Source organism: Pseudorca crassidens, chromosome 9 (assembly GCF_039906515.1).
Source record: "Pseudorca crassidens isolate mPseCra1 chromosome 9, mPseCra1.hap1, whole genome shotgun sequence".
Classification (NCBI taxonomy): domain Eukaryota; kingdom Metazoa; phylum Chordata; class Mammalia; order Artiodactyla; family Delphinidae; genus Pseudorca; species Pseudorca crassidens.
In genome coordinates, this window is record NC_090304.1 from 37,851,390 (window position 1) to 37,871,755 (window position 20,366).

The 20,366-nt window shown below is 38.1% G+C and overlaps 1 protein-coding gene across 3 annotated transcripts in view; it reads left to right on the top strand.

Annotated features, from left to right (window-relative positions):
• Positions 1 to 19,676, top strand: part of HPS5 (HPS5 biogenesis of lysosomal organelles complex 2 subunit 2) — a 44,743-nt gene extending 25,067 nt beyond the window's left edge. For all 3 annotated transcript variants that reach the window (XM_067749678.1, XM_067749676.1, XM_067749677.1), the window contains 7 exons: positions 4,102 to 4,222; positions 4,425 to 4,580; positions 5,353 to 5,472; positions 6,676 to 6,789; positions 8,198 to 8,304; positions 17,333 to 17,603; positions 18,869 to 19,676. In XM_067749678.1, the coding sequence (XP_067605779.1) occupies positions 4,102 to 4,222; positions 4,425 to 4,580; positions 5,353 to 5,472; positions 6,676 to 6,789; positions 8,198 to 8,304; positions 17,333 to 17,603; positions 18,869 to 18,929 (950 nt within the window). In that variant the 3' untranslated portion in view covers positions 18,930 to 19,676. The remainder of the gene's footprint in view (positions 1 to 4,101; positions 4,223 to 4,424; positions 4,581 to 5,352; positions 5,473 to 6,675; positions 6,790 to 8,197; positions 8,305 to 17,332; positions 17,604 to 18,868) is intronic.
• Positions 19,677 to 20,366: the final 690 nt, after the last annotated feature.

Sequence of the window (20,366 nt, forward strand, 5' to 3'; positions counted from 1 at the left end):
CAATTTAATTTGTAATAGTTCTTGCAACTATTATAAGAAGCTAGTTTTATTTCTCTCACAGTCATTCAGAAAATGATACAGCAATGTTGGAGAAGTTGGGTTTAAGTAAAATTTTATAAGTGCAGATATATGAAAACCAGAAAATCCCTCTTGTAACTTACTAATATAGAGATAATATATACCATTTATTGAGTACTCACCAAGTGCCAGATAATATGCTAAACACTTTGCCAGCATTCTTTCATTTCATCCTTACAACACTTTGGAGTAGATGGTGTTATTCTGTTTAATAAGTAAGGAAACTGAGGCACAGAGAGATTATAATAGTTGAATAGGCTAAACTTCTGTAATATCTCATAATAACTCAGATACAATATAATAACTCAGATATGGTAGTTTATTTCTTGCTCATATATCAGCCCAGGACAGATGTTCCAGGTCAGTGGGCAGCTCTCTTGCATGTGGTAACTCAGGGTTCCAAGTTCCTTCCATTTTTTTGGTCTCTATCCTCCCTTAGGGCTGATGATTAAGACTGGGTTGCTATGTCCAGGGGGAAGCATGTGGAAGAGGCAGACAGGCTCTTACAGGGAGGTGTGGCCTGGTAGTGGCTTATATCTCTTCTGTTGGTGAGAATTCTATCTCATGGCCCCACCTAACTGCAAAGGAGTCTGGGAAATTACCTCTCCAGGTGTCTAGAAGGAAGAGGATGGACATGGGTCAGGAGCTTGCATGTCTGCCTCAGAGATTTTGGTGGGCAGTCAGCAGCCTCTACTTCACACTTGATTGAAGGTCACACTGTTGGTCATCCTCATGTAGACACCAGCTTTCATACCCTAGAGGCCATGCCTGCCCTTTCTACTACATAGTCCTATGTTTTTGAACAGGTGGATTTTCTTAACTCAAAACTCTGAATAACAGATGTCATGTTTCTAATAATTGATGTAGACTCTAAGCAAACTTTTCATTCATTACCAAAAGTGAGTAGTCACAAGTAGAGATACATTTTTATATTATCTGACTTAAAGAGCGTTAAGGTTTCTAGAAACAAGGATCTATGGTTACAGTTCTGCCTCAATTCACATTTAGCAGTTAAAAGCATAAGAAATGATTTCAGCTTCTTTTTCTGAATTGAGGTAGACTGTCTTTTATGCTGAAGTAAGAAGAGTTATTTCTTTTCAAATAAGTTCAAATGTTTGATATTACTTACTGGAAATTTGCTATATCTGTCTCTATTATGTGATTGTACCCAACCTTGGTTACAGGAAAATAGCAAAAAAAAATAACCACTTCATCAACCTGAGTGGTTAACTTATTGCCAGGGCTGGCTGGAGCAAGTGTGGTGGGTGTTTGAGATGATGCAGCTGCTTCCAAATTGAATTTAAGGGGATAAGTTTGGCTTAGCGCCCACCCAATCATAAAGCTTTCTCTCACTTCATATGCTCTAAATGATGGCCTTCTCCTCTAAATCCCTTTAAATACTTACTGTCTGACCCAGTCAAATCGGAAATAATGAAACTGGGAAAGATTGATATATTTTTTTAAACAAATATATCGGAAATTGAAGGTTTGGCTCTTTAGAAATGGTCTATTGAACAGGTTCTACTCTTCTAATGATGTTGTAATCATGAAAACAGCTTTGGAACAGTTCTTTGGGATTTATCTTCAGAGCTAGTTGAAAACTTCTTGAAAAAACTCATTTTACTTTAGATTCATATATATGTAAACATATTTTTTAACTACAAGTAGTTTTAACTAGATCTTCACTCACTTTATTTACACACTTCGCTTTAAATGACTTGGCTATTCCCCAAAGTCAGATCTTCCTTTGGAGGAAGATTTGCTATAACTGATGTTTTTTAAAAATAGGTAAAATATTTTTAAGTTAATTTAATTAAATTTAATTAACTAATTTTGTTCCAAAAGATTGATTAGGGATATCAGTTCTAGAAAAAAACTGAAGAATTTGGCATTGATGGTAGAAATGTAGCTTATATATATATTAGCTTGCATATATAATAGCTTATATATGTAATACATATATTACATATATAAAGGGTACATTTTCTTTTTTTTTTTTTTGCGGTACACGGGCCTCTCACTGCTGTGGCCTCTCCCGTTGCGGAGCACAGGCTCCGGACGCGCAGGCTCCGTGGCCATGGCTCACGGGCCCAGCCGCTCCGTGGCATGCGGGATCCTCCCAGACCAGGGCATGAACCCGCGCCCCCTGCATTGGCAGGCAGACTCTCAACCACTGCGCCACCAGGGAAGCCCTAAAGGGTACATTTTCAATGGTAATAGTCATGTATTGGTTATCTGTTCCTTTATCTTGTTTAAAACTTCCAATATGCTTTGCCTCCCAATTTGATTTTTTTTTAAACATCTTTATTGGAGTATAATTGCTTTACAATGGTGTGTAATGGTGTGCTTTATAACAAAATGAATCAGTTATACATATGCATATGTTCCCATATCTCTTCCCTCTTGCATCTCCCTCCCTCCCGCCCTCCCTATCCCACCCCTCTAGGTGGTCACAAAGCACTGAGCTGATCTCCCTGTGCTATGCAGCTGCTTCCCACTAGCTATCTATTTTACGTTTGGTAGTGTATATATGTCCATGCCACTCTCTCACTTTGTCACAGCTTACCCTTCCCCCTCCCCATATCCTCAAGTCCATTCTCTAGTAGGTCTGTGTCTTTATTCCCGTCTTGCCCCTAGGTTCTTCATGACTTTTTAAATTTTTCCTTAGATTCCATATATATGTGTTAGCATACAGTATTTGTTTTTCTCTTTCTGACTTCACTCTGTATGACAGACTCTAGGTCCATCCACCTTACTACAAATAACTCAATTTCATTTCTTTTTATGGCTGAGTAATATTCCATTGTATATATGTGCCACATCTTCTTTATCCATTCATCTGTTGATGGACACTTAGGTTGCTTCCATGTCCTGACTATTGTAAATAGAGCTGCAATGAACATTTTGGTACATGGCTCTTTTTGAATTATGGTTTTCTCAGGGTATATGCCCAGTAGTGGGATTGCTGGGTCATATGGTAGTTCTATTTATAGTTTTTTGAGGAACCTCCATGCTGTTCTCCATAGTGGCTGTATCAATTTACATTCCCACCAACAGTGCAAGAGGGTTCCCTTTTCTCCACACCCTCTCCAGCATTTATTTCTAGATTTTTTGATGATGGCCATTCTGACCAGTGTGAGATGATATCTCATTGTAGTTTTGATTTGCATTTCTCTAATGATTAATGATGTTGAGCATTCTTTCATGTGTTTGTTGGCAATCTGTGTATCTTCTTTGGAGAAATGTGTATTTAGGTCTTCTGCCCGTTTTTGGGTTGAGTTGTTTGTTTTTTTGATATTGAGCTGCATGAGCTACTTGTAAATTTTGGAGATTAATCCTTTGTCAGTTGCTTCGTTTGCAAATATTTTCTCCCATTCTGAGGGTTGTCTTTTGGTCTTGTTTATGGTTTCCTTTGCTGTGCAAAAGCTTTGAAGTTTCATTAGGTCCCATTTGTTTATTTTTGTTTTTATTTCCATTTCTCTAGGAGGTGGGTCAAAAAGGATCTTGCTGTGATTTATGTCATAGAGTGTTCTGCCTATGTTTTCTTCTAAGAGTTTGATAGTGTCTGGCCTTACATTTAGGTCTTTAATCCATTTTGAGTTTATTTTTGTGTATGGTGTTAGGGAGTGTTCTAATTTCATACTTTTACATGTACCTGTCCAGTTTTCCCAGCACCACTTATTGAGGAGTCTGTCTTTTCTGCACTGTGTATTCTTGCCTCCTTTATCAAAGATAGGGTGACCATATGTGTGTGGGTTTATCTCTGGGCTTTCTATCCTGTTCCACTGATCTATATTTCTGTTTTTGTGCCAGTGCCATACTGTCTTGATTATGCAATTTGATTTTAAAGTTCTTAAAAGCAGTGGTTGTCTCTTGTTCTGTTTTTGTCTCTCCTATGATGCTTTACAAATGTTGGGACTTGCACACAGTAGGTGCATGACTAATGATTGTTGATTAATGTGTTCATGAATAAAATATTTACCGCTATGAGATGAAGGGAAAGGGGTGTGCTTTGTCTTTTAGAAATGGCAAGTTCCAATCCTACATATATAAAGATGGAAGAAGGAGACCTTCCAACAAGATTAAAGTTATTGGATGACTTGGTCTCTTTTGACAGTCCTTTGTTGATTGCTTATGCTACCCGGTGAGTGGTCCTGTATGTTGTTTATGTGAACTAAAGCACAGACATTTTCTTCGTCTCAGTCTGTAAAGTTTTACTCTGTTACATGTTGAGCAGCTTCTTGTTAGTATATTTATTTTTATTTCTAATAAATACATAGATAATGTAACCAAGTTATATTATCTTACTGAAGTTGGAGACTAACATGTTTTGTTTTTAAATGCAGATTGTATGAGAAATTTGGAGAATCTGCCCTTCGATCCTTAATCAGGTTTTATCCATCCATTTTGCCTTCAGATGTCATGCAACTTTGTCATCATCATCCTGCTCAGTTTTTGGCTTATTTAGACAGTCTGGTAAAATCAAGGCCTGAAGATCAACGGTGAGAAGGAGAGAATATTTGCGGACCCTCCTTTTTTTTTTTTTTTGGACTCTCTTTTGATAGGGCACTGTTTCTCTAGTATAAGCAGTTGGAAAATTTATACTATTAACTGCCACAGGATTGAGGCACCTGCTATGGAAGAGGAGGATTTTGGCAGTTGTGTTCCATTCTTTCACAATTCACAGCACACACCACAAATGTGCACATAACCCACACTTCTCTTTCCTCCCTCTCTCCCTCTCAGAGATTCTCAGATCAACAGTGTAAAATTAAACTCCGCTTCAAGGCCTATGCTAAGACAGATAAGCTTCCTTGTTGTCTCTGCCAGTGAGTGGATTTGCTGCCACCTTTTTGTTGGTGATATATCCCAGCTTTTTGTGGGTGGATCTCAGTTACAGCTCTTAACTTCTTTGGGCTGAGGCCTCACTTCCTATCTCCACATGGCAGTGAACACACATGTCCTTTGGTTATTGAGAATGACAACTTCCCCCCTCTGTTTCTTCTGATTGGTTCACATTTGCTATACTGGTATTTATTTCTCCTTTTTTTTTTTGGCCCCTTGGTATTTTCCTTATTATCTTGAAGCTCAACTGTTCAGTTAAAAGGCTATTATATTTTCACCAGCATTTCTATACATTTTGTAGCAGAAGAGTTTTCAGGTTATTTCATCCACTGTCTTGATCCCTTAATAACATTTTCTTCACATCTGCACATTTTATCTTTCCTTTCTCAGCATGAATATTGGTGATTTTTTTCCCCAACTTTCTCTTAGGTCATTCTTCCTTGAGTCCCTCCTACAACCAGAGTCTTTAAGATTGGATTGGCTGCTGTTGGCAGTGTCCCATGATGCTCCCCCAAGCACCAGCACTATGGACGATGAAGGAGACCCCAGGTATAGAAGGAGTCCTGTTTCTAAGCTCTGCTGCTCCTTTGGAATGGAACCAGTTTATTCACATATAGCATTCTGGGCTTACTTCAGGAATAGCTATGGAAGCGACTGACTCAAGTCATGGTAGTAATCAGATTGAGTGTACTGCTTAGTGGTTCTGAATATTTTTTGAATCACAGACCCTCTAAGAATCTGATGATTCCTCTCAGAAAAATGCACATTCATACAAAATTTTGCACATGATTGCAGAGAATTAGACTGGGCTGCTGAAACTCTTTCATGGACCAACATTAAGAGACCTTGGTGACTAAACCTGTGTTAGAAGAAAATTGTGTGTGTGTGTGTGTGTGTGTGTGTGTGTGTTTGTGTGTGTGTGTGTGTGTTTTCTTCCTAGAAATTTGCCAAGGGATTTTTAGATGTAACCTGACGTAGGATTTTTTTTTAACTTTGACTCTTTTTTTAAAGCTTTTCTAGTACATTTTAAAAACTTTTAATTAATTTATTTTTTGGCTGCATTGGGTCTTCGTTGCTGCGCACAGGCTTTCTCTAGTTGTGGTGAGCGGTGGCTTCTCTTGTTGAGGAGCATGGGCTCTAGGCGTGTGGGCTTCAGTAGTTGTGGCACATGGGCTCAGTAGTTGTGGCTCACGGGCTCTAGATTTGCAGGCTCAGTAGTTGTGGGGCATGGGCTTAGTTGCTCCGCGGCATGTGGAATCTTCCCGGACCAGGGATTGAACCCGTGTCCCCTGCATTGGCAGGCGGATTCTTAACCTTTGCGCCACTGGGGAAGTCCCTGATTAGGATTTTTTAAAAAAAAGAATTCATAAAAAATACACACTGTTACTTGTAATATATCAGAAATATTCCTTGTGTTTTCCTCCAGGAGAAACTTTTTAAAAGCTACCAAAATGCCTATTTTATATGCCTAGAGAAAAAGGTCTGGAAGGATATAAAATGGCTATCTGTGAGTGATGGAATTATGAGCTTCTTTCTTTTGATTACTAAAATATATAATTAAAAAAAATAAACAGGTATTTGTCATTGGAAAAATAGCTATTTTAATTTTTCAAAGGCCAAGTAGAAATGTTTGAAAAATATAATAATGGAAAAAATGTAATTAAACTCTGATCTTACCTATCAGCTGACGAATAAGCATTTTTGTAGAGTTTATTTCCTGTCTGATTTACTGATTTTTTTTTCATTTTTCAGGCCTCATTCCCACTTGTTTTCCTGGGGTTACAGTCAGCTAATCCTTCATCTAATTAAACTTCCTGCAGATTTTACAACAAAAGAGAAAGTGACTGACATCTGTAGGTCTCATGGGTAAGTGAGAATTTTCCTAGAAGCTGAAGTTAGGATTAGAATCATTTTAGTTAGTAACTTTGTAGTTAGGGGCCTGAACGGATATGCTTTGTCATTTGGGATTTTTTTTTTTTTGCTACATAAAGGTGGCTTTTTGTTTTAAGTGATAATAAACATCTTTTTTTGTCTTAAATTTTGAGTGTATTTTATTTTGTGTGTGGAAGAGACTGGTCCTTGCTCATTCCTCTCTCCCCCTTTTGCTTAGTTGTTAGCCCCGGTTCTCAGGTTTATTTAATTAAGCACCAGACTGTGTGATACAAGTTATAATTGATACAGTTTCGGAGAAGGGAGAGATCAGAATGGGCTTGGTAGAATGGCTGGTGAAGGACTCAGGGAGGAGGTGAGACTTTGAGGTAAGCCCTAAGCCTGGGTAGGATTTGTATTCAAACAGGAGCCAGGAGGAGGGCAAGTCAGGTGAGAGAAACAGCAAGAGCAAAGCCATGAAAAACTGACATTGCTTTTTATCTGTACCACATATTCGTCAGTTATTCATGGCCTGAAGATGTTATCTTATGGCTTTACCTGGATTACAGTCTTTTGGAGATAGGGACATGTGTCTTGCTTTTCCCTCATTATGCATAATTCATAAAGTGGTAGGCACTTGGTACATATTTGTTCACTGATAATGAGGGATGAGACTGGCCAGGTTGTGGGTCATGAGATCATATAGGACCTTGAAAGGTGGTTAGAAGAATTTAGTTATCAGCAGAGACCCTTTTAGGTACAAAAATGACAGGATAAAATGGAGGTTTCTGGAGATCATTTCTGGTTTCATACATGAGAAAGATTGGAGATGAGAAAGGAAGGCCAGCTAGGAAGCTGGTGCAGTAATTCAGGTATGACCAAATTGATTCTAGGTCAGCAGAAGGAGCACATCTAATGGCACATTTCAAAGGAAAATGCAGTGGGACCTGTAGATACTGGGTATAGCAAATGAAGGAAGGGGAAGAGTCAAGGAGAACTTCCAAAGTTTGCATACTTGGGGAAGAAATATGCTAGTTTGTTATTGAACCTTAAAGTTTGTGAAGTGTATAAGCTTAAATGTCTCATAATTGGGACTTGGCCTCAAATGTTAGTATTTATCACTAGCTTTATTTTTTTTCTTAAATGCTCTAGATCAGGGCTGTCTAATAGAATTTTCTGAGGCAGTGGAAATATTCTATCACGCTGTCCAGTATGGTAGCCACTAGTCACATGTGGCCATTAAGTACTTGAAATATGTATTGGTCAACTGAAGAACTGACTTTTAAATTTTATTTAATTTAAATGTAAGTAGCCACATGTGGCTAATATCTACAGTATTGGACCACACAGCTCCAGATAAATTCACTGCCTTTTATTCCTCTCTCCAACTTTGGTCTCTTTCAAGTTTCTGGCCTGGATATCTTATCCTCTGTTTGGAGCTGGGGAGAAGAAGAGAGGCCTTCACGAATATTGTGTATCTGAATGATATGAGCCTGATGGAAGGGGACAATGGTATGTAAATCTCAATCGGTTATTCTTGGTTACAGTATTTTAGAAGTCACTACAGACTATTCAATAAAGAAATTGGCTAAATATTTCAATGATCATTTATGTTATTCTAGCTAGCTGTCACATTTTTGGAGTTTTTTTTTTTTTTATCTGTACTACTTGGTATACCATGAAATCATAACTAGAAATAAACTACAGGCAACTTTTCTGTTTCACGAGTGCCTACCGTGTGAGGCATTATATTGATACCTGATGCTTTTCCATATGCTGTTTAAATGAGATATTAAACCTGTGGGATAGTTACTATTATTTCGATTTTTAAAAAGTTATGATTGAGGCCCAGAAAAAGGATAATTAGTTTCCCCACAGTCATACAACTAGTTAATGCTGGAGCTGGTGTTCAGGCCAGGTCTGACCATCTCGAAAGCTTGTGCTCAGGTTTTTTGATCTGCATCATGTTGCCATTTTACACAGCCCAAAGTTAGAGATCATTAAGATGAACTTAGAGTAGCAGTCAGATTTTCCTAAGCCTTTACAGGTACTTAGGGTTTGTTTTTGTTTTTGTTTTTTTAATTTTCGTGAATTCAATACAGATAAAATGGCAGTCAGGAGGCCAGGACTTTGACACACTGATTTCTGAAGTCTGAGAGTTCATCCTGCACTCAGAGAGGTGGTCTTGGTCTGTTTTGTAGTGTTACTTTATTCATCTCAAGCAGAGATGCCAGCAGCATGACGTCAGGATCCTTCATCTAGCAGTGTGATCTACAGCCTTTTTCAGCCCTATTTCTGTAGAGGAAGAAAAGTTACAACCAAGCAAAGAAACCAGATGACTGGCAAAGAGATAGCCTCAGGTGTCACAGTTACAGCAATAATAACTGAATCATCTTTGTTTCAAACATGAAACAAGAGGGTCACATGGTTTTGTAGAACTATAGATGTGTTCACTTTGGAAAAATAACCAGAAAAGTTAAGATATAAATGGTTTATGCTTTTAAAGTTACAACATGATGTTTGTTATAGAAAAAAATGGAAAATCTAGGAAGAATGAAGAAGATATCACCTAAAATTCTTCCCACCCAGATAAAAGTACTCTTAATATTTTGTTAATATAATAATAATAGCTATTCTTACCCTTGGTGTATTAAATGGGAGTCTTTTCTTGACATTGTTCTCTCCTAACTTATATTTCACTTCAAAGAATGTTGCTTTTGCTGCCAAATATATATCTCATATTTATCTACTTTCTTTGGCTCCACCACGGTCATTCTGATCCCAGCTACTTGCCTGGTTACTGCAATAACTTTATAATTGGCCTTCTGGTTTCCATTCTTGCCCATCTTTAACCGATTTTCCTTAGAGCCGCCAGAATGGTTCTTTTTTTTTAATTAAAAAAATTTTTATTGAGATAACATTGGTTTATAACATTATATAAGTTTTATGTGTACAACATTATATTTCCACTTTTGTATACCCTGCAGTGTACTCACCACTAAAAATTTAGTTTCCATCTGTCACCGTGTTTGTTCCCTTTTACCCATTTCACCCTGCCCCCACTCCATCCCCTCTGGTAACCACTACTTTGTTCTTTGCATCTACATGTTTGTTTTTGTTTGGTTTGTTCATTTATTTTGTTTTTGTTTGTTTTTGTATTCCACAAATGAGTGAGATCATATGGTGTTTGTCTTTCTCTGTCTGACTTACTTCACTTGGCATAATATGCCCAAGGTCCATCCATGTTGTCACAAATGGCAAGATTTCTTCTTTTTTTTTATGGCTGAGAAGTATTCCATTACATGTGTGTGTGTGTGTGTGTGTGTGTGTGTGTGTATCACATTTTCTTTATCCATTCATCTATCGATGGGCACTTCGGTTACTTCCATATCTTGGCTATTATAAATAATGTTGCAGTGAACATAGGGGTGCATATATCTTTTCCAATTAGTGTTTTCATATTCTTTGGATAAATACTCAGAAGTGGGATTGCTGGATCATATGGTAGTTCTATTTTCAGCTTTTTGAGGAACCTCCATGCTGTTTTCCCCAGTGGCTGCACCAACTTACATTCCCACCAACAGTGCACAGGGTTCCCTTTTCTCCATATCCTTGCCAACATTTGTAGACTTTTTGATGATAGCCATTCTGACAGGTGTGAGGTGATATCTCATGTGGGTTTTTTTAATATAAATTTATTTTTTATTTATTTTTGGCTGCGTTGGGTCTTCGTTACTGCACATGGGCTTTCTCTAATTGCAGCGAGCAAGGGCTACTCTTTGTTGTGGTGCACAGGCTTCTCATTTTTGTGGCTTCTTTTGTTGCAGAGCATGGGCTCTAGGTGCACAGGCTTCAGTAGTTGTGGCTCGCAGGCTCTAGAGTGCAGGCTCAGTAGCTGTGGCTCACAGGCTTAGTTGCTCTGCGGCATGTGGGATCTTCCTGGACCAGGGATCGAACCCGTGTCCCCTGCATTGGCAGGCGGATTCTTAACCACTGAGCCACCAGGGAAGTCCTCCCATGTGGTTTTGATTTGCATTTCCCTAATAATTAGTGATGTGGAACATCTTTTCATGTGCTTCTTGGCCATCTGTATGTCATCTTTGGGAAAATGTCTATTCAGTTCCTCTGCCCATTTTTTCATCCAGTTGTTTATGTATTTTTGGTTATTAACCTCTTACTGGATATATTATTTGCAAATATCTTCTCCAATTCAATAGGTCATCTTTTCATTTTGTGGATGGTTTCTTTTGCTGTGTAGAAGCTTTTTAGTTTGATGTAGTCCTATTTGTTTATCTTTGCTTTTGTTTCCCTTGCCTGAGGAGACCTAGCTAGAAAGATATTCCTAGGACTGATGTCAGAGAGTGTCGTGCCTATGTTTTCTTCTAGGAGTTTATGGTTTTGGATCTTACATTTAAGTCTTTAATCCATTTTGAGTTGATTTTTGTGTATGGTGTGAGGTAGTGGTCTACTTTCATTTTTTTGCATGAGGCTGTCCAGTGTCCCCAACACCATTTATAGAAGAGACTATCCTTTCTCCATTGGATGTTCCTTATTCCTTTGTTGTATATTAATTGTCCATATATGTATGGGTTTATTTCTGGGCTCTCAGTTCTGTTCCATTGATATATGTATCTGTTTTTCTGCCACTACCATGCTGTTTTGATTACTGTGGCTTTATAATATAGTTTTAAATCAGAGCGTGTGATACCTCCAGCTTTGTTCTCTTCGCTCAGGATTGTTTTGGCTATTTGGGGTCTTTTGTGGTTCCATGTAAATTTTAGAATTTTTTGTTTTATTTCTGTGAAAAATGTTTTTGGGATTTTGATAAGGATTGTATTGAATCTATAGATTGCTTTGGCAATATGGACATTTTAACAATGTTAATTCTTCCAGTCCATGAGCAGGGAATATCTTTCCATTTATTTGTGTCTTCTTCAGTTTCTTTCAGCGGTGTCTTATAGTTTTCAGTATACAGGTCTTTCACCTCCTTGGTTAAATCTGTTCCTAGGTATTTTATTCTTTTTGTTGTGACTGTAAATGGAATTGTTTTCTTAATTTCTTTTTCTGCTAGCTCATTGTTAGTGTATAGAAACGCAACAGATTTTTGAATGTTGATTTGTACCCTGCAACTTTATTATTTCTAGTAGTTCTTTGGTGGAGTCTTTAGGGTTTTCTATGTATAAATCATGTCATCCACAAATAGTGACAGTTTCACTTCTTCCTTTCCAATTTGGATGCCTTTTCTTTTTCTTGCCTGATTGCTCTAGCTGGGACTTCTGGTACTATGTTGAATAAGGGTGGTAAGAGTGGGCATCCTTGTCTTGTTCCTGATTTAGAGGGCTAGCTTTCAGTTTTTCACCATTGAGAATGATATTAGTTGTGAGTTTGTCATATATGGCCTTATTATGTTGAGGTATGTTCCTTCTATACCCACTTTATTGAAAGTTCGTTTTATCATAAATGGGTGTTGAATCTTGTCAAATGCTTTTTTTTTTTTTTTTGCATCTATTGAGATAATTATATGGTTTTTATCCTTCATTTTGTTAATGTGGTGTATCACATGAATTTATTGTGGATACAACTATTCTTGCATCCCTGGAATAAATCCCACTTGGTCATGGTGTATGATTCTTTTTATGTATTGTATTCGGTTTGCTAATATTTTGTTGAGAATTTTTGCATCTATGTTCATCAGAGATACTGACCTGTAATTTTTTTGAGTCTTTGTGTGGTTTTGGTATCAGGGTGTTGTTGGCTTTGTAAAATGAGTTAGAAAGCATTCCCTTCTCTTCAAGAGTTTGAAAAGGATAGGTATTAAGTCTTTTGAATGTTTGGTAGAATTCACCTATGAAGGCATCTGGTCCTAGACTCGTGTTTTTTAGGAGCTTTGATTATTATTTCAATTTCTGTACTAGTGATCGGGCTATTTAGATTTTTCATTTCTTCATGATTCAGTCTTAGAAGGTTTTATGATTCTAAGAATTTGTCCATTTCTTCTAGGTTGTCCAATTTTTTGGCATGTAGCTGTTCATATTATTCTCTTATAAGCCTTTCTATTCCTGTGGTATCCATTGTTATCTTTCTTCTTGCATTTCTGATTTTATTTATCAGAGCCTTCTCTAAGATTAGTGAATCTAGCTAAAGATTTGTCAATTTTGTTTATCTTTTCAAGAACCAGCTTTTAGTTTTATTGATCTTTTCTATTGTCTTTTTAGTCTTTATTTCATTTATTTCTGCTCTGATCTTAATTATTTCCTGCCTTCTACTGATTTGGGGCTTCATTTGTTCTTTTTCTAGTTCCTTTATGTACAGGGTTACATTGTTTATTTTAGATTTTTCTTGTTTCTTGAGGTAGGCATGTATTGCTTAAACTTCCCTTTTAGTATCACTTTTGCTGCATCCCATAGATTCTGGTATGTCATATTTTCATTTGTCTTTGGGTAACTTTTGATATCTTCCTTGATTTTCATTGACTTGGTAGTTGTTCAGTAGCATGTTGTTCAGTCTCCACATATTTGTAATTTTTCCAGCTTTCTTATAGTTGATTTCTAGTTTCATAGAAATTGGAAAATATTCTTGATACGATTTCAGTCTTCTTAAATTCACAGATTTGTTTTGTGTCCCAACATACGGTTTACCCTTGAGAAAGTTCCATGTCCACTTGAGAAGAATGTGTATTCTGATGCAATTGAATGGAATGTTCTGTACAAATCTATCAAATCCATCTAGTCTGATGTTTAATTTAAGGCTGCTGCTTCCTTGTTGACTTTCTGTCCGGATGATCTATCCATTGATGTCAGTGGGCTGCTAAATTCCCCTACTATTATTGTGTTGCTGTCAATTTCTCCTTTTAAGTCTGTTAATAATTGTTTTATATATTTTGGTGCTCCTGTGTTAGGTGCATATATATTAATAACATTATGTCTTTGTGATGAATTATCCCCTTTATCATTATATACTATCCACTTTTGTCTCTTGTTATCTTTTTTGGTTTGAAGTCTATTTTGTCTGATATAAGTATGGCTACACCCACTTTCTTTTGGCTGCCATTTTCCTGGAGTGTCATCTTCCATCTCTTTACTTTGAGCCTATAATTGTCTTAAACTCTGAGATGAGTCTCCTGGAGGCAGCATACAGTTGGCTCTTGGTTTTTAATCCACCCAGCCTTTCTGTGTCTTTTGATTGGTGAATTCAATCCATTTACATTTAGGATGATTATTGACAGATGACGATTTGGTACTGCTATTTTATCTTTCGTTTTCTGGTTGCTCTATATCTTCATTATTTCTTTTTCCGTGTATTTCTGTCTGCCATTTTGCTTTGGTGTTTTTTTATGATGTTTTTCTCACTTTCCTCTTTTTTAATGTTTTGTGTCTTTGCTCTAGATTTATTTTTTGTGGTTACCATGGGGTTTGTATGAAACATGTCATAGATAAAGTAGTCCTTTTTCTGCTTATAGCATCTTATCTTTATGTACCTATATGAGTTCCACCCTTTTCCTCTCCCCCTTTTGTATTTTTCTTGCCTCAAATTATCCCTTTTTATGTTGTGAGTTTGTTACCAAATTGAAGTAGCTATAATTACTTTTTCTACTCATCTTTGCCCTTTAACCTTTATGCTGTAAAGTGTTTAAAAAACCTATTCTGATAAAGAGTTGCAGTTTAAAGATTCTGTCTGCTTATCACTTTACTCAAAGATTTGTGTACTTTACTCTTTTCTGTTTGTTTGTTTCTGTTAAAGAGCTCCTTTCAACATTTCTTGTAAATGCAGGTCTAGTGTTGATGAACTTCCTCAGCTTTTGTTTGTCTGGGAAAGTCCTTATTTATCATTCATATCTGAATGATAACTTGCTGGATAGAGTATTCTTGGGTGATGGTTTTTATCTTTCAGTATTTTGAGAATGTCATTCCACTTTCTTCTGGACTGTAGAGTTTCTGCTGAGAAATCTGTTAATAGCCTAATGGAGGTTCCTTTGTAGGTTACCTTTCCTTTTTCCCCTGGCTGTCTTAATTCTTTGTCATTGACTTTTAACAATTTTAATATAATATGTCTTGAAGAAGGTCTTTTTTTAATACATTTATTTATTTATTTATTTATTTTTGGCTGCGTTGGGTCTTCATTGCTGCGTGTGGGCTTTTTCTAGTTGTGGCGAGCGGGGCCTACTCTTGATTGCAGTGCTCTGGCTTCTCATTGTGGTGGCTTCTGTTGTTGCAGAGCACGGGCTCTAGGTGGGTGGGCTCAGTAGTTGTGGCTCGTGGGCTCTAGAGTGCAGGACCAGTAGTTGTGGCACATGGGCTTTGTTGCTCCACGGCACGTGGGAATCTTCCTGGACCAGGGCATGAACCCATGTCCCTTGCATTGGCAGATGGATTCTTAACCACTGCACCAGCAGGGAAGGAAGTCCCTTGAAGAAGGTATTTTTGTATTGAGATAATTAGGTGTTCTCTTAGCTTCATGGGCTTGTATATCCAGTTCCTTCTCCAGTTTGGGAAGCTCTCAGCTATTACTTCTTTAAATAAACTCTCTGCTCCCCTCTCCCTTTCTTCTCCTTCTGGGAAACCCATTACCCTAATGTTGTCTTTCCTAAGGAGTCGGATAGTTCTCATAGAATTTTTTCAAATATCTTATTTCTTTCTTCTTCTGCTTGTGTCATTTCTAGAGTTCTATCTTCAAGCTCACTAATTCTCTCTCCCATGTGATCTGCTCTATTTTCAGTGCTTTCTAATGTTTTCTTCAACTCATTTATTGAATTCTTTAGTTCTAGAATTTGTTTTTCTTTTTTAGAGTTTTAATCTCTTTTGTAAAGTATTCCTCTGTTCATTAATTTCGTTCCTGAGTTCATTGAACTGCCTGAGTTTTCTTGTAGTTCCTTGACTTTCTTCATGACAGCTATTTTGAATTCTCTGTCAGTTAGATCACAGTATTCTGTGACTTTAAGTTTGGTTTCTGGAGAATTGTCATTTTCCTTTTGTGGTACAGTGTCACTATGGTTCTTCACAGTGTTTGATGAAGTTGTTCCTCTGACACACATTTAAAGTAGCAAGCACCTTTCTGCTTGATTCTAATGATGCAACAGGTTAGAAATTAGAGGCCTTTCTTTTGTTTTCCAGTAGGTGGCGCTATAGCACAAGTTTTGGGTTTCTCTTACGTCAGCTGCCTCTGGTTATATTTGAGAGTCTGCACTTTGTGCCCTCTACCATCTCCATCTGTGGTGTGGCCCGATGCCTGCATTATCACTTCCTGTACCTGCAGGGTCGCCTTACTTCTGCCAGTGTTGCTAGCATTGCCACCTGGTGCACCAGGATGGTGGGCTCCCTCCTGTCCAGGAGCCCTTGAGTGGCAAGTTCTACTGCTATTGGGGAGGAAGGGGCAGGGGCAATAGCTAGGATTGCTCAGGTGGCCCTGCCATGTCCAGTGTTGTAAGATTCATGGGCTTGCTACTTCGAGTGGGGGGCTGGGGGCTGGGGTCATGTGCACTGCTTCCCCTGCTACTGTCAGCTTCTCTGGGGCTGGAGGGCTGGGACTGCAGACACCGCCTCCACTGTTTCCCTGGTTCTGCCTCTTCTATGTGTTCCAGTCCATCACCTTTAGTTGTATAGATATGTGGAGAATTCTCTGGTTTCTTGGTGTGTCGGACACAAGAACGTTTGTTGTGTTGTGGATGTTTTACTGGTTGTAGGTTAAGGGGAGAGACAAAGGTAGCTTTTCACTCCACCACGTTGCTGACTCTCAGAATGGTTCTTTTAAACAAAAATTGGATTATGTGGCTCTCCTCCTTGAAGCCCCTTACATTGGACTGAAAATAAAATCCAGATTCTTAAGCTGTTCCCTTATGGCCTGGCCCTATCATCTCATTCTCACTCCTCACTGCCACCTTTGTGCATTGTAGGCCTTTTTTGAGTTCCTTGAACTCACCTAGTTCCTTCCTGTGTCGAGTCATTTTCCATGTTTCCTTTGTCAGAAATGCAGGCTCCTTCACCCTCCATTCCTGACACCTTCCCTGCACGTTTGTGTACATATGGGCCACAAGCACATGCTCACTAAACTTGTCTCATCTTTCAGCTCTCTGCTTAACTGTCGCTTCTCATACAGCCCTTCTCTGATCCTTAAAAAAAAAAAAAAAAAAAAAACCCAAACCTGCCAATCTCTCTAATGGCTCTTTGATCTTTTCCTTTATAGCAAGCACTTAGCACAGTTTATAAGCATACTGGACCATGAGTTCCACAGGAGTGCAGGCCGGGCTCATCATGTCTGTCTGTTCCTCATTCACATTCAGTGCCTAGTATGCAGTGTGCCCTGGGTAATTACTTACTGCGTGAGCAAATGAAGGAATGTTGGAGCTAATTTTATGGCTTCTCCTTTTCGTGAGCTATTTATTCAACAAATATTCAGAAAACAACTCTGTATTGGGGGTAATGAGATTATATTCTTTAATATTTTTATGTTTTGGTATGAAACATTTTCACGAATGGTTTCTCCTGTATGCAGGCAGAGTGCTAAGAGCGGTCAGAGCCCACATTGTTTCTCTGTGTTTGAGTAGGTTGGATCCCAGAGACTGTGGAGGAATGGAAGCTTCTCCTACATCTGGTACAAAACAAGAGCACAAAGCCAGCCCCCCAGAAGTCACCAAATGGGAACTTCAGCGATGGGCCTTCCCCTATCAACATGGAGAATGTGGCACTCCTGTTAGCTAAGGTCATGGGCCCAGACCGGGCCTGGTCACTGCTACAAGAATGTGGTTTGACCCTTGAGCTGTCAGAGAGGTTTACCAGAACCTGTGATATCCTGAGGATTGCCGAGAAAAGGCAGAGGTAATGTATGTCTGTCCTGCCCTATCCACAGGCACCTGGGGAATGTAGAATTGCACAGATTTTCAGAGGTGGACGGGACTATAGAGATCACATAGTCTCAACCCCTCATTCATAGATGAGGGAACAGAGACTCCTCTGTTGATGAAGGTGATTAAGAGAAGAGGCTAAAGTAATATTTTGTTCACAGTCATCACCAAAACACTGTTTAGGTTAATGTAAGTACCCAAATCTGATGTGTACTCAGTTCTTTAAGAATATTATTGGTACCGCATACCTAATTGTCTCAGTCAGGGTTTTGTTTTGTTTTGTTTTTTTTAAACTGTGGTAAAATACAGATAACATAAAATTTCCTGCCAACCGTTTTTAACCACTTGGTTCAGTAGTGTTAAGTATATTCATATCAGTGTGCAGGCAGTTTCCAGAACTTTTTCAACTTACAAAACTGAAACTCTATACCCATTAAACAACAGCTCCCCCTTTCCCCTCCACCTAAGCCCTGGTAACCACCATTCTACTTTCTGTCTCTGACTTTGACTACTCTAAGTACCTGATATAAGTGGGATCATACAGTGTTTGTCTTTTTGTGACTGGCTTGTTTCACTTAGCATAATGTGAGTAATGCTGCTATGAACATGAGTTTACAGATATCTCTGAGACCCTGCTTTCAGTTCTTTTGGGTGTATACCCAGGTGTGGAATTGCTGGATCAGATGGTACTTCTATTTTTAATTTTCTGAGGAACCTCCATACTGTTTTCCATGGAGCCTGCACCATTTTACATTCCCACCAATTATAGCACATCCCCACCAACACTAGTTATTTTCTGGTTTTTTTCTGTTTTGATTTTTGTTTTGTTTTTTTGGATAGTAGCTATCCTAATGGGCATGAGGTGATATCTCATTGTGGTTTTATTTGCATTTCCCTAGTGATTATTGATGTTGAACATCTTTTCATATGCTCGTTGGCCATTTGAATGTCATCTTTGGAGAAATACCTGTTCAAGTCTTTTGCCCATTTTTAAATTGCATTATTTGTTTTTTGTCTTATGAGTTCTTTACATATTCTCAATATTAACCTCTCAGATATGTGATTTGCAAATATTTTCTCCTATTGTATAGGACAGGATGCCATATTCACAGGATGCCTTTTCAGTCTGTTGATTGTGTCTTTTGATGCACAGAGTCAGTCAGCTTTTTTAATCCTTTCTTCTGAAAAGAATGAACAATGACAGCTAAATTTGCCTGTTTCTTTTCTTTGGGATTTCAGAGCCTTGATACAAAGCATGCTTGAAAAATGTGATCGGTTTCTCTGGTCTCAGCAGGCCTAATTGAAGAAGATTCAGCAGGGTGTCATGACATTTTGAGAAAAACTGAATCGTGCTCCGGAACCTTCTGAATGCATTTGTTATTGAAGGAAAGGCCCCACCTGAGATCCCTGCCACCTTATTGGGAGCACTTTTGTCCGTGTCTGTAACCTCTGCATTTGTGGCTCTATCTGTACCTCAGTGTTTTTCAACTGAAGTTGAATTTTGAAAGGAATCAGTCCTTGTTTGCTGAAATGAAGTGCTCTGGAAGGAATCAGAATGTGAATATCCCCAGCTATGCAGTCCTTATTCTGAACAACAGTGTTATTTGTTCCTTGCTGGTGGACTGGGGGAATTCTTTTCCTGTCGTGACTGCCATGTAGGGAGCAGAAGTTTCTCATCCTGGTCACATGAAGACATACAATGTAATTGACAGAAATTGAATTCCTTTTTTATCTTCTCTGGGACACTTGAGAAATTACCAAAGTAAGATCTGGTATAATGGAATTAACACATAAAATGAGTGAAACACTGAAGATTCAAATCAGATGTTTAAATGAAATGGCCCCATATTTAAATTGAGCTAATTTAAAATGTATTTTTTTTCCAGTGCTTGACATTTTCTAATCTGAACCTATATACAACTAATTCATTACTGGAAATGTTTTACTCCAGTCTTTCCTAAACAGTAGCCTAAAGGAATCATGTACTTTTAAAATTTGTTTTTTAAAAGCCATAATAAAGGAAGGCTGAGTACTGATAAAGATCACAGCAAGTGCTTGTATTATTTAAGCCAAGTACTAGATTGCCATTTTCAGGCTCCTGTATACTTACACAGCATGTTATATTAATAATAAATGTAAAATCTAATTTAAAAATTATTTGAGTGGAATGTAGACATGAGGTTTATAGTGAGCAATTTGCAGGAAGGTGTGGTGTAAACTCGGTGTGGAATAAGCAAAGTGTTGGGTACATTGAATGATTCACTTCTTTCTTTCATTTATAACACAGCCAGAGAACTATAGACACAAATTGCTGTCATACTTCCATGTGACATTTGGATATGACATAACCAGATTAGTTGAAGAGATGATCAGAGAAGGGAGGCTTCACAAAGCTTCTTAGCATTTTGGGAAGTGTGGAAAACCTAACAATTTTGGTCACCAGTGTGTGGCAGAGTGTGTGTGTGGTGTCTCCCCACGCCAAGCAATTCTCCAACACCAGCTGGTTGTCCTACAACTCAACTCAATTGAACGTATCTCCTTGGAGATAGCATCCGATTTCACAGGTTAGGGGCTCAGAACCACAAAACTGCCCCCACTTAAGATGCCAGTCACAAATCCAGGTTGTTAACCGTACAGGCGTACCTCTTTTTTTTTTTTTTCAGGCATACCTCTTTTTATTGTACTTTGCTTTATTGTGCTTCACAGACACTGTTTTTTTTTCTTTCTTTTTTGTTTT